The sequence below is a fragment of the Entelurus aequoreus genome, linkage group LG04 (assembly GCF_033978785.1).
Source record: "Entelurus aequoreus isolate RoL-2023_Sb linkage group LG04, RoL_Eaeq_v1.1, whole genome shotgun sequence".
NCBI lineage: Eukaryota > Metazoa > Chordata > Actinopteri > Syngnathiformes > Syngnathidae > Entelurus > Entelurus aequoreus.
The window spans coordinates 31420819-31434157 of record NC_084734.1 but is presented as its reverse complement, the minus strand read 5'-3'; the positions used below and the strand labels follow the sequence as shown (position 1 = coordinate 31434157).

Sequence of the window (13339 nt, the reverse complement as noted above, 5' to 3'; positions counted from 1 at the left end):
CGACATCCTCGGCTCAGAACCCACATCAGGGCAAGAAAAAACTCAACCCAATGGGAATAACGTGAAACCCTGAGCCCATGTGGTGATATCCTTTACACACTGATGTTGGTTTTTGATGCAGTACCGCCTGAGGGATCGAAGGTCACAGGCATTCAATGTTGGTTTCCGGCCTTGTCGCTTACGTGCAGTGATTTCTCCAGATTCGCTGAACCTTTTGATGGTATTACGGACTGTAGATGGTGAAATCCCTAAATTCCTTGCAATAGTTTAATGAGAAATGTTCTTAAACTGTTTGACAATTTTCTCACGCATTTGTTCACGAAGTAGTGACCTTCGACTGAGTATTTCATGGAAGCTGCTTTTATAAACCAACCATGGCACCCAAGTATCAAGTGTTTGATGAGCATTCCTCAACTTTCTCAGTCTTTTTTGCCACTCGTGCCACCTTTTTTGAAACATGTTGCAGGCATCAAATTCCAAATGAGCTAATATTTGCAAAAAATAACAAAGTTTACCATTTCGAACTTTAAGTATCTTGTCTTTGCAGTCTGATAAAGTGCATAAAAATGTCAAATAATGGATGACAGGACACTTCATATGAATTGTTTTACTCATTCTTAGTCGTTTCCCACATCATCACTGACAGGAACATACAAGTGAAACTCAAACCATTTGAACATTGTGCAAAAATTCATTAATATAAGCAATTCAACTTCAAATGTGAAACTAATATATATAATATAAACTCCATCCATCTATCTTCTACCGCGGGGTAGCTGGAGCCTATCCCAGCTGCAGTGGGGCGGAAGGCAAGGTACATACACCCTGGACAAGTCACCACCTCATCACAGGGCCAACACAGATAGACAGACAACATTCACACTCACATTCACACACTAGGGACCATTTAGTGTTGCCAATCAACCTATCCCCAGGTGCATGTCTTTGGAGGTCGGAGGAAGCCGGAGCACCCGGAGGGAACCCACACAGTAGAACATCCAAACTCCACACAGGAGGACTCAACCCCGGGAATCGAACTCGGGATCTTCTCCCTGCGAGGAACGAGCGCCAGCCACTGCTCCACTGTGCTGCCAGTGATATAAATTCATTACATGCTGGCTTGTATTTGATCATTTTGATGATGATGGTTTACAGTTTCTGAAAACCCCAAATTTTCTGAGATTTTCAATTTCAGGTTTAAAAAAAGCTATAAACCATAATCATCAACATTAGATCAAAAGAAGGCTTGACATATTTTCAGTTGCATGTTAAGCCCCTATGTCATGTATTAGTTTCACCTTGTAAATCTGATTGCTGGAATAATCAAACCTTTTCACGATACTCATATGTTTTGAGTTTCACCTGCAATGGCACATTTCCCTTTTGTCGCACATCATTTGTCCTATTTTGTGAGGCACAGATTACTCATGGATTCAAATATCGGTCGTAGTTGATTAAGGAATTTTTATGAAATTTGTGTTTCATTTTCGCCCCGCTTGAACCTATCCCGGAAGGCAGAGGGTACACCCTGGACAAGTCGCCACCTCATCGTTAATGATGTTAAAGTAGTTATTTTGCAACTTCTTTTCCATGATTTTGTTTTATAATAAAACATGGATCAAATTTAAATTCAAGTTTCATTTAAAAAGTATAACAATTGTTTCACATAAATAAAAAAAAGTGTGAAGATTTTTTTGCAATGGGGGCAGGGGCTCCAATTAAAATTCTGTTTAGGGCCCCAATTTAACCAAGACAGTTATTCCTCTCTTCTACAACATCCATTGCAATCAATGATGCAAATGAGGTGATGACGTCATCTATCGATTTCCAGCAACTTTTAGGGCAGCAAGTAGCTACTTTCCTTATTAAGGACTTTGCAACACTAAACTGCACAGAACATTTTGCATTTCTAAGTGGACAAACTATTTATTTTGCAGAAATCCCCTGGCTGTAACTACACCTTGATTTAGTAGGGATTTGAGGTGGAGGCAATGGCTCGCACCTGTGACTGCTGATAAGGTGGGTTGGACCTGCACTTAAAAGGCATCTTCTCGTTATGCACCTGTTCACTTATTTTCTGTCACCCCGTGAGGTGGGGAGCAGGGTCGAGGACTTAAAAAGCGTGTTTGAACATACTGCGTGTAATTGTGTGGGAAAGATGGCGGAGTACACGCTGTCTGTGACAACAGGTTCCATGCTGCACGCGGGCACGTTTGACAACCTTTATGTAACTCTGGTGGGCACTGAGGGCCAGTCCGGGCGCACACAGCTAACTGGTGCTGGGCTGGGAAATGACACCGGAAAGGTAATATTTAATAATATCAATAATTATTATTATTATTATTTTTACATGTTCTCACCCTTTCAACCACAGGTGGCGTCATTCTCAGTCAATACAGTTTTTACTATAGGCTGCCTCCTTCTCCTCCAAGTGGAGAAGGATCCCTTCCATGAGTACAAAGATGAGGACTGGTTTTGCTCCAGCATTCTTATAAGGACGCCGGAGAAGGATGAGGTTTTCTTCCCTTGCTACCAATGGCTGTCCAGGGGTGAACTTGTAATGTTGAGAGGAGGCAGAGGTGAGTTTGGCCCCAACTCATGGATATGTTAAATGGGTTATACTTGTATAGCGCTTTTCTACCTTCAAGGTACTGATGGAACGAGATATTTTCCATATATCCATATTTAAGTGTTACTTCTTTCTAAAAACTCCTATAGTCATATTTACATCAGCTAATGTCTCGTGTGGTACAAAGTGCTTGGATTCGAGTGTCCTTGGTTCGAGTCAGAGCGCTGTCTTTGTTGAGACTGCCATTACATTCCTAAGATAAGAAGCACAGCTAGACTGGGGAAACAGCAGGTGGGGGGGACAGGAGAAGGAGGAAGTAGAGAGGAGTTCCGGGGTTTTGGTAGACCGATCTGGACCGGGCTAGGGAACGCTTGGGTGCTGGATTGGTCTCATTATTGCCAAAGCTTTGACAATAAACAACGAAATACCAACTACTGCTTTTGGTGGTCAATTTAACATCAGCTTATTTGCCATTAAAAGAACTTGGGAGTGGACAGCAGACTTTGACTTCTTTGGGAGGAAGAGCTGCCGACGCAACAGTACTCAAAGCGCTTTGACACTATTTCCACATTCACACACACATTCTCACACTGATGGCGGGAGCTGCCTGTCAAGGCCCTAAAACAATATAAAAAACATTATCGTCGATACTGATTGGTGGCCTATGAACTTCCCTAATAATTAATGCATCTCCTATGTATTAGCTACAAAAGCATTTGAAGACATGCATCCACGACTTGAAAACCAACGGAAACAGGAATTGGTCCAACAGAAACTAACATACAAGTGAGTAGCGGCATCAATTTACATCCTGACTTAAAAAAAATGTTTTACTCAAACAATCCTGTCCCTGTCCTCTCCAGATGGGACAAATACGCTGAAGGAATGGCTTACGTTTTAAGCATCAAAGCTCTCAGAAGGATTCCAGCAGAAGCCAGCTTCTCATTCTCAAAGGCTGCTCAGTTTGCGTACAGACGGAACTATGCGTGAGTGCATGGACCAACACAAACAATAATAGTTTGCACTTAAAAAAATTGATTTTTTTTTTACCCATGCAGGCACGATGAGCTGGCGGAGAAAGGCTTACGGTATTCAACGGCGCACTGGAAAAGCTTCGAGGCCATGAAGAACGTCTCCTGGTTCACAAGGTCCCCCCACTTGGGTATGGTCTGTTTTTAAAAACAAAAAGCATATTTTATAATAAAATTTAACTCTATCCAGTTTTGGTGTCACAGCTGTGGAAGAACGATGATTTTTTCGCATACCAGTTTCTTAATGGCGTCAACCCCTACGTGATTCGACGCTGCTCCAAGCTGCCGTCTAACTTCCCGGTCTCTGAGGACTTGGTGGCGCCATTTTTGGACAGTGGAACCACTCTGGAGAAAGAGATGGAGGTAGCATTGATGTGTTGAATTGGATTTGGCATAGAAAATGACTCATTATCCTGTTTACAATCCCACCTCGTTTATCGCATTTAACTGGTTGCAATAAGTGAATCTCTGCCAAATAGGAATTACTATTTAAAAATCAATTATCTTTGTAGAGCATAAAGCCTAACATTTTTTTAATTATCAGATCCCTCTACATCTGACATAATACATAAGTATGAGATTATGTACAGTATAGAAGTAGTATACTGACACACGGTTCTTAAAACTGTGGAGTTTTGCCCTGGTTTATGCAAGGACAGTTGGTTGAGATTTCTTTCAAGTAAACCAACAACCAATTCCCACATCTCTTTTTAAATCATTTAATGGATTCTTTGCGGAACAATGTTTAAGCATTATGAATTGCTCTCTTCATACAGAGCAATTCATAATTGCTCTTCATACATACATAATTCTTCTCTGCCGCTTTTAAAACGAAAAGTTTGGACCCTAACGGTTTTTAATAACGACCAACCTGTATCTAACTTACAGTTAAGTTAGATACTGCCTACCTGTATTACTTTTTAAATAGCAATAACATTATGAAAACACATAAGTCTGGCTTTAGGATGAACCACAGTACAGAGACAGCACTTTTAAAAAATATTTCAAACAATATCAAACTGACAAAAAGGAGATGACTTAAAGGGGGGCCTTGAGGAATGTCTGTCACGTATATCACAAGTTTAGACCCATTTTTGCTGGTAAGGTTTTAATGTCAATGCAAGGATATGCCAATGTTTTTTTTTACAGTGGTCCAGTTCCTCAATACAAAAGCAGCACTTAAGGAATTTGCTGTAAAAATGTTTGTCTCCCAAATTTTTTACTGAACTCAATGGCCAGTTGAATAGCATTGTATGGTTAGTGTCCGCTCTGAGACTGGAACGTCGTGAGTTCAAACCCTGGCCGAGTCATACCAAAGACTATAAAAATGGGACCCATTGCCTCCCTGCTTGGCACACAGCATCAAGGGTTGGAATTGGGGGTTAAATCACCAAAATGATTCCCGAGCGCGGCCACCGCTGCTGCTCGCTGCTCCCCTCACCTCCTAGGGGGTGGAACAAGGGGATGGGTCAAATGCAGAGAGTAATTTCACCACACCTAGTGTGTGTGTGACAATCGTTTTGACTTTAACTTAACTTTAATGCTAACTGGTATATTCACATTACAATGTACATCTGTTAACACATTTTGAGGTTTGAACCCTTGAGGGTTAAGTTGCCAGACTTTTGACCGGTCCACCCAGAACAGCCCACATCACCCCCGTTTTATCCAGTCTTCATTGGCTTCCAGTTAAATTCCGTGTTGAGTTTAAGATTTTAGTCCTGACATTCCGTGCGTTGCATGGTGGGGCCCCTCAGTACATCACTGACTTGCTATGCTCCTACTCTTCGGGGTGAGTCCTCCGGTCTTCAGGCCAGGGTCTTCTAACGATCCCAAAAACTAGTTTTAAAACGCGTGGAGACCCTGGCATTCGGCTATAGCTCCCAGACTCTGGACCAATTTGCACCAGTCCCTCCGTGATCTTGACTGTGTTGAAACAATTAAACTTCTCGTTAGTAAATATTTTAGTTAATGCACCTTTTAACTATCATTTTTACTCACCTTTGTATCCTTTTTATGACGTTGCCCCTGTTTTAATTGAGTTGTTTTACTTCACCTATGTTTGTACAGCGCTTTGTGATTTTATCTGTGTAAAGTGCTTTATAAATACAACTTACTTAAGTTACAGTAGAGATTTTAGCCTGAGGTCCCAAAAAGGCTCATTTTTGTAAAAAAAAAATAAAAAAGTTTAGATGAGATAAAAACCTGAGTCACATTTGTGTTGCCATATCAAGATATGTTTAGGGGAAAAGTACATTAAAAGGGTAGTAGCCATGGCTCCTGCAGAGAAATATAAAAAATGAAAGATTTTGAATTTGGACATCTTCCGCGTTACAATGTTTGTAGAGCGCAGTTTTGGAGTGTGTTGCTTCATTTTTGTATAGGTTCCGGTTGGTTAATTTAGGATTTCTGACCAAATTCTCAGATTTTTGTATCATGTGACATTATCCATGTATCCACAGAAGGGAAATGTCTTCATTGTGGACTACAAAATCATGGAGGCTCTGCCAACAACAATTATGGCTGGTAAACCTGTTCCTTTGACAGCTGCCCTGTGCCTGCTTTACTTGACTCCTGCCAAGAAACTAATGCCCATTGCAATTCAGGTGTGCCTTGTTTTCATGAATCGCTCGCAAAAATATCGCAAATACCAGCTTGTAAGAACCTTCTTCCTCGCAGCTCGGCCAGATACCCTCCAAGGACAAACCTATTTTCCTTCCCAGTGATTCTGAGGTGGACTGGCTGCTGGCCAAGCTGTACGTGAGGCATGTCGACACCCTCCATGGCGAGTTTGTCAGCCATTTGCACAACACTCATTTAACAGCGGAGGTTTTTGCCATGGCGACCTTTCGCAACCTGCCGAAGATTCACCCTCTGTTCAAGGTAAAAGACGCAGTGAGTGACTTTGTCTGACGCTAACCTGCCACTGGTGTCCTCCAGCTGCTGATACCCCACCACCGAGGTACCCTTTATGTCAACACAATGGCCCGTGCTACTCTTTACGGTCCTGGGAGAAACCTTGATAATGTAAGGAATGCTTTTCTAGCTGATTTCTTTCCCCCTCCACCGTCTCCTTTCTAATTACATTTTGTTGTAAGACTTCGCTTTCCGCAGATGGACAGGTGGTGCTGATGAGAAGGGCCCTGGCCCAGTTGACCTACGATTCACTTTGCCCTCATGAAGAAATTGCTGCCAGAGGCCTGGAGTCTGTTCCTAACTTCTATTACAGAGATGACGCTTTCAGGCTGTGGAATGTCATTAACAGGTATCTAATTGTTTTGAAGGGGACATCTAACTACTATCATCCGATACAACATAAACGTACATACTTTTACTTTTGTATTTTATGGTGTGGTATGCTTGTGTCTGAGCTTATATTTGAGATCTTCAGGTGATATCATCTGAAACATGTTTTGTGCTGATGTCAGATCAATATCAGATCAGGACACCCCTTTTTTATTTATATAAATCCGATAAGATATAAGCACACGCTATAGTGTGAGGAACTCGCAAGGCTGCAGTGGTAGTGACCCAAAGATGCAGGAACCAGGCGAACGAGGATCAGGTAAGAGGATTTTAATATCAAAACAGAAGGAAGCAGTCGTGCATGTAAGGTTCTTAACATAAATCAATCCTCGAGCCCTGACGAGCAGGCGAGGTAAGCATAAATAGCCGCCTGATTATTAACAGCAGGTGAGGGGAAACCACTCTCAGGGAGACAAGGCGGAAATTGAACCAAAATAAGAGCACTGATCGGAAATAAACACAAAACAAGGAAACAAAAAACAGAAGTGAAGTAACACAGTACATTATTTTGTAGTATATAACGTTGGAAAAGGCTTACCCAGAGAACAATGAAAGGCAATTTATGACAACGTTGGAAAAGGCTTACCCAGAGAACAATGAAAGGCAATTTATGACAGACTTAAACTGTCTTAATTGAAGTTCATTAAAATTAAGCATATGACTGAGTAAATTTAATGATTCAAACACGTTTGTTACTAAATACGTTCTAATATGCTTCTGCCTTGGAGACTTTGTATCCGTAAGTACTATGCAACTATAATTCACACATTCTATATTTGTAAATTAGATATTTCTGTAGTTCTTTTCTCTAGAGACTCAAAGCGCTTTACATGGTAAATCCCATTGTCTACATCTTTAAACTAGAATGAGTGGCACTGGGAGCAGGTGGGTAAAGTGTCTTATCCAAAGAGACAGCGGCAGTGACTAAGATGGCGGAAGTGGGAATCGAGCCTGGAACGCTGAAGTTGCTGGCAAGGTCCACTGTATTGACGTGTGGTGTTGGACTGCGATTTTGTTCAATTAAGGAAACTCATTAACAGTGGCGGGCCGTGCGTCTCTCACCTAGGCCTTCAGTGATGTCCAACTTAGTCCGACTTCACCTCTCAAAATACCGTAATTTATGTCACCACATACCACTTGCACACTACTGTGCATTGATCCCCTCAACAGTGTACAAAAGGGTCTATTTATCAGCGCATTTAACATTCAATAAACCCGCTTCAGCGATTAAAACATATCTTATGTGGTGGTACCGTCAAAATTAAAAGAATTGTATAAAACAAATGAAACATGAAAAAATTAAGAAAAGATTTGAACTCACAATTTGTAAAACCCATCCAACGCCGTATAAGCCGGTAGTACCGTTGTAGTTGGATTATTCGTGTGAAAGTGGCGGGCATTTCCCCATTTCACCGCCGGTATTGTGCCAAAATGTGATTGCCTGCCAAAAATTGATATCCTTCGTGGGAGCGGGCACCGCTCGCTAAAACCTGCATTGCTTGGCTTCGTCTGTCCACAGCGGATTACCTGGTCTTTGTGGTTGAGTTTTCTGTGGCTTCGGTGCCACTTCCTGTTTTCGCAATTTGAGCTTGGATACTCACTTGGGAGTCCCAATCACAGCGTAAGGTCAGCTAGAAGGCCTTACTGACTACTCGTGATCTGATTGGCTATTGCAATTGTCTATCAACTGTATGTGTCCGTTCACTTACAGACGCCTGCATTGTTGATTCTGAAGGCCTCGGGCAGATTTGGTACAGCATGGCAACATAAGCTAGCTGAATTCTGATTGGATACAAACTCTAACCTAAAAACAGCATTGGAAGGAGCATAATATGACATGAAGAGAATATGAATATGTTTAGATATTTAGGCAAAGTAAATTAAAAATGACTTTCTTCTTTAATTATGATCATGATTTCTGGTTGTTAGGCCAGAAGCGAAGGCCTTTGCTGGCCCTGACGGCACACCACTGCTCATTACATATGTCTAGCTTGTGTGCTTAGCTGTTGGCGGAACGAGCAGCCTGCAATTTACTTTTGGCGAAGGACTTCACTAAAATGCACGAAAAAAATAAACGTGTGCTTAATGGAGGACATTTAGCTGCTAACTGGCTGTCCACCTTTACACGAGCAGAACTGCTTGTATCGGCGCTTATACATGAGATTTCAGATGCTAGTGGATATCTGCCGATACAATGTCCCTATCGGATTCGGACATCCCTATCTGTCAACTTTGGGCCTGATATGACTCGGGCTTTCATTTTCTGGGTAATATCACACACGACCTCCAGAACTGGCTTCTCAACAGGCCTGTTTGATTCTAATTCTTTTGACCAATGTCTATCTTCTTCTTCCCTCCCCACAGATTTGTCAAGGCAGTGGTATCATATTATTACCCGTCTAACGGCGAAATGTTGGCAGATTTAGAGCTCCAGGAATGGGTCAATGAAATCTTCAACTATGGATTTCTGGGGAAGGTTTCTTCAGGTTCTTACACACCAATCATTTCTCTCGAACTGGGGGTGTAAAAAGACGTACACTAGTATTTGTTTGCATTGTTCAGGTTTTCCTTCAAGCTTACAAACTGTGGAGGAGCTTATTAAATTTGTCACCATGGTGATCTTTACCACAGCGCCTCGACATGCTTCAGTCAACATGGGCCAGGTGACCACTTCTGGAAAAAGTCATGTCTGTAGAGCACATCTTGATGGTTCTTTACTGCAGATGGATTTTCTGGCTTGGATCCCTAATGGTCCACTGTTGCTGCATAGAGCGCCACCCAGCATCAAGGGAAACGCTACCATGGACGACTTGTTGAGGACTCTGCCCAATAAATCAATCGGAACCCTGGCTATGTCTCTTGCCTGGTTCCTTGGCAAGAAGTATGAGGACTTTGTAAGTATTTGATCTTTGACTAAGAAAAACACATGATTTAAATGTCCTAAACCACGTCTGTCGAACTGTACAAAGTACTACCGCAAATATTTATAGACTCTTGATTCACATTTTTGCAGTAGGACCTGAAAAACAGAGCGCTCCTGTCCTACAGAGGATCTTTGACCAGCGTTTTTGCACTGGGTCCATTAAACTCTGTCTTATCTTATCATTTGAATACTTTTATAGGTACCACCAAATTCTATTGGCACCACAGAGTTCCGATTCCTGTAAACTCAAATGCTTCCATATTTCGATACCTTTTTGTTGCACATGACTTTGCAGACTAGGCTCAGGCTGGATTCACTTCGCGAGCAAACAGGCGTATTTGTAGCGGACTACCTTGAGGTATTGTAATCTTCCTTTCCAACAAAGCAAGCTTGCCTGATATAAAGCGCTTGAAAGTAAGGCTCTACTTTTTAAACTAGCTAGTTTCTAATCTACATTGGATGTGTCATATACATGCTGCGGATTAGCATTGACGATTTCCCATGGTTATATAAACTACTCCAAATTTGGTAATGAAAACTACAGTCTAAAGCAGGGGTGTCAAACTCATTTTAGCTCAGGGGTCACATGGAGGAAAATCTGTTCCCACGTGGGCTGGACTGTTAAGTCATGGTATGATAACTTAAAAATAAGACAATTTCAGTATGTCTTATTTTGGCCAAAAGTAGAACAAGTACATTATGAAAATTTACATATTACAAATAATCCTCTTGGCAAAACAGTTAGTTGAAAATTCTCAAGTTTCAAAAACACATTTAATTTAGACTGTATTTCCAAAACCATTACATTTTAAGCACATCCCGTTTAGCATTGTCATGTCAGTTCAACATTGAAGATGTGTTTGTTAAAGCAAGTGTTTCCTCAAACCGCCGCATTGAGATCCACAAACCTCCACAACACATTAATTTATCATTCAAATATTACAATTATAATATGAACACCAATTATCAATGACACCATAATAGCCGAAATCAAGGTGAACATGGTAGATTTAAGCAAAAAAATAGGACAAACGTACAATTGAGTTCAGGGTGCGCGTTGTGCAGTCAACCAATTGCGAGCTCTGCACGGAACTCTAACTTCAAAGATGATGGTAATGTTGACTTAAGTCTTTGCATCTTACCATTTTGTTTTATCTGATGAGTGGATAATTTACATTGAAAGAAGGTATCCGTCTGCTGCCAGCCACAAAAGGAGCAGCTAATAGCTTGCACCTGCGTTGATTGGAGTAGCGGCAGTCAATCCAGAGGGAGCTTAAAATCAGCTGTCATCTTTAAATAGTGTCGTGGGTTACACTTGAATTGCTTTTGTAACATTTAGAACAGCAGTTTCTTTCATTAAAATATTGCAGCTCAATTTTATAGTTGGCAAATTAATCTCGCGGGCTGCAGGCCGGATCAGATTTGACACCCCTGGTCTAAACCCTTTTGACGCGCTCAAAACTGGCACGTTCAAGAATATTTCTTGACTACAGCAACACACCTATCTTTTTACACCTGAAGTGTGAAGAAAGAAGATAATTGGACAGGACAGTTATCAGATCTGTATTAAGTGTTTGAGAAAACATTTTCACTAAACTATTTATTACCACATGAACACAAACAAAAGTACTGTTATCAATTCTTAGGTATTGCGAATTGGTACTGTATCGGTTCAAATGTAAAAGGTACCCATCCCTAATTTGTGAGTACCACTACTTTAGAGTTCAGCAACATTTAATCAAAGGAGCCACTTTGCCACCGTTTGCACTAAAGAAAAAACGTCTGGGTCCCCAAAACATGACTTTTTAAATGTTTATTTTTTGTAATGGGAATGTATTCATGGTTTGCTTACCTGAAGAAGCTGAGGCCTCTCACCACACCTTGCCTTCCTCAGGCTCACCCAATCACCAAACATCTTGCCTTCCTCAGGCTCACCTAATCACCAGGCAGGACTCTGCCTGTACACATTCATGGCCTCACAGACAGTTGAAAATGCTAAAACTCAACAAGGAGGCCACAGTTTGTACTTGAACTTTGCATATTATACCAGTGATACTCACTTGTACATATTATACCAGTGATACTCACTTGTTCAACATTCCTTCTTTTGTCTTGTCAGGTTCCTTTAGGCCAGTATCCCAAACATTTTAGTGAGTCCGCAACTTTAAGGATGATTGAGGATTTTCAAGCAGAGCTGTCCACAATCAGTGAGGCCATCAGCGCGAGGAACAAAGAACTTGAGCTGCCGTATCACTACTTGAACCCCAAGGAAATTGAAAACAGTGTGACTATATAAAATGTTTTGTTAAATAAAAAAATCAGTCTTGTTGTGAGCAGTTGCCTATTAAATGTACGGCACGCTGGAAGTCTACATTTTAAAAGCAGGGTTGCCTTAAAACATGGGCTTACCTAGGCTGAAACCAGGGGACCTCGCTCACAGATGCAAATAAACCAATTGCATGCAATCATTCACAGCATAATTGTGATAAAAAATAAAAAATAATTTTTTTTTCAAATATCAGCGTTTGTATGACTAATACTGCGCCTGTATTGTATCGATATCCAAATTTGTAGTATTATCAAAAACTAATGTAAAGTATCCAATCAGAAAAATAAGTGCTTGTTTCATTTAAAGGAAGTATAAATAAACGTTACAATGTAACCAGATATTGAAGAGGAACTGCACTTTTTATTCTTCCCTTAAAGGCCTACTGAAACCCACTACTACCGACCACGCAGTCTGATAGTTTATGTATCAATGATGAAATCTTAACATTGCAACACATATGTCAATACGGCCGGGTTAGATTAGTAAAGTGCAATTTTAAATTTCCCGCGAAATATCCTGCTGAAAACGTCTCGGTTTGATGACGTTTGCGCGTGACGTCACGGATTGTAGCGGACATTTTGGGACAGCATTGTGGCCAGCTATTAAGTCGTCTGTTTTCATTGCAAAATTCCACAGTATTCTGGACATCTGTGTTGGTGAATCTTTTGCAATTTGTTTAATGAACAATGGAGATAGCAAAGAAGAAAGCTGTAGGTGTGTAGCGGTGTGTTAGCGGCCGGCTGAAGCAACATAAACACGTAGCGGCTACGTCGTAGTCGGTGTTTCATTGTTTACATTCCCGAACGATGACAATCAAGCTTTACCATTGGCCTGTGGAGAACTTGGACAACATAGACTCTTACCAGGAGGACTTTGAGTTGGATACGCATGCTTGTGGAGATGGGACAACAGAGACTCTTACCAAGAGGACTTTGAGTTGGATACGCGCTACCGTGAGTACGCAGCTGCGGCTTCCAAACATTTGATTGCTTGCCCGTACGTGCGTGCCGCTATGTGAATGTCACGTTTGTAACTTTGGGGAAATATATGTACTGTATGAACTTTGGGGAGGTGAACGGTACTTTGGGCTGTGGGATTGCGGGTGTTTGATTTGTATTGGCGGGTTGTATGGACGGGAGGGGGGAGGTGTTATGTGGGATTAATTTGTGGCATATTAAATA

General features: G+C 41.3%; 1 protein-coding gene across 2 annotated transcripts; it reads left to right on the top strand.

Moving 5' to 3' along the window:
- The first annotated feature begins 2052 nt into the window (after positions 1 to 2052).
- LOC133647804 (polyunsaturated fatty acid lipoxygenase ALOX8-like) lies at positions 2053 to 12324 on the top strand. Of its 2 annotated transcripts, none has more exons than XM_062043509.1 (14): positions 2053 to 2305; positions 2375 to 2579; positions 3274 to 3355; positions 3433 to 3555; positions 3628 to 3731; positions 3791 to 3963; positions 6063 to 6206; positions 6280 to 6483; positions 6541 to 6627; positions 6699 to 6865; positions 9271 to 9392; positions 9469 to 9569; positions 9630 to 9800; positions 11949 to 12324. In XM_062043509.1, the coding sequence occupies exons 1-14, from the start codon at positions 2057 to 2059 to the stop codon at positions 12123 to 12125; spliced, it is 2109 nt and encodes a 702-aa protein (XP_061899493.1). In that variant the 5' UTR covers positions 2053 to 2056; the 3' UTR covers positions 12126 to 12324. The 2 variants fall into 2 exon arrangements, with proteins under 2 accessions (XP_061899493.1, XP_061899494.1); XM_062043510.1 differs by lacking the exon at positions 11949 to 12324 and adding an exon at positions 11724 to 11852.
- Positions 12325 to 13339: the final 1015 nt, after the last annotated feature.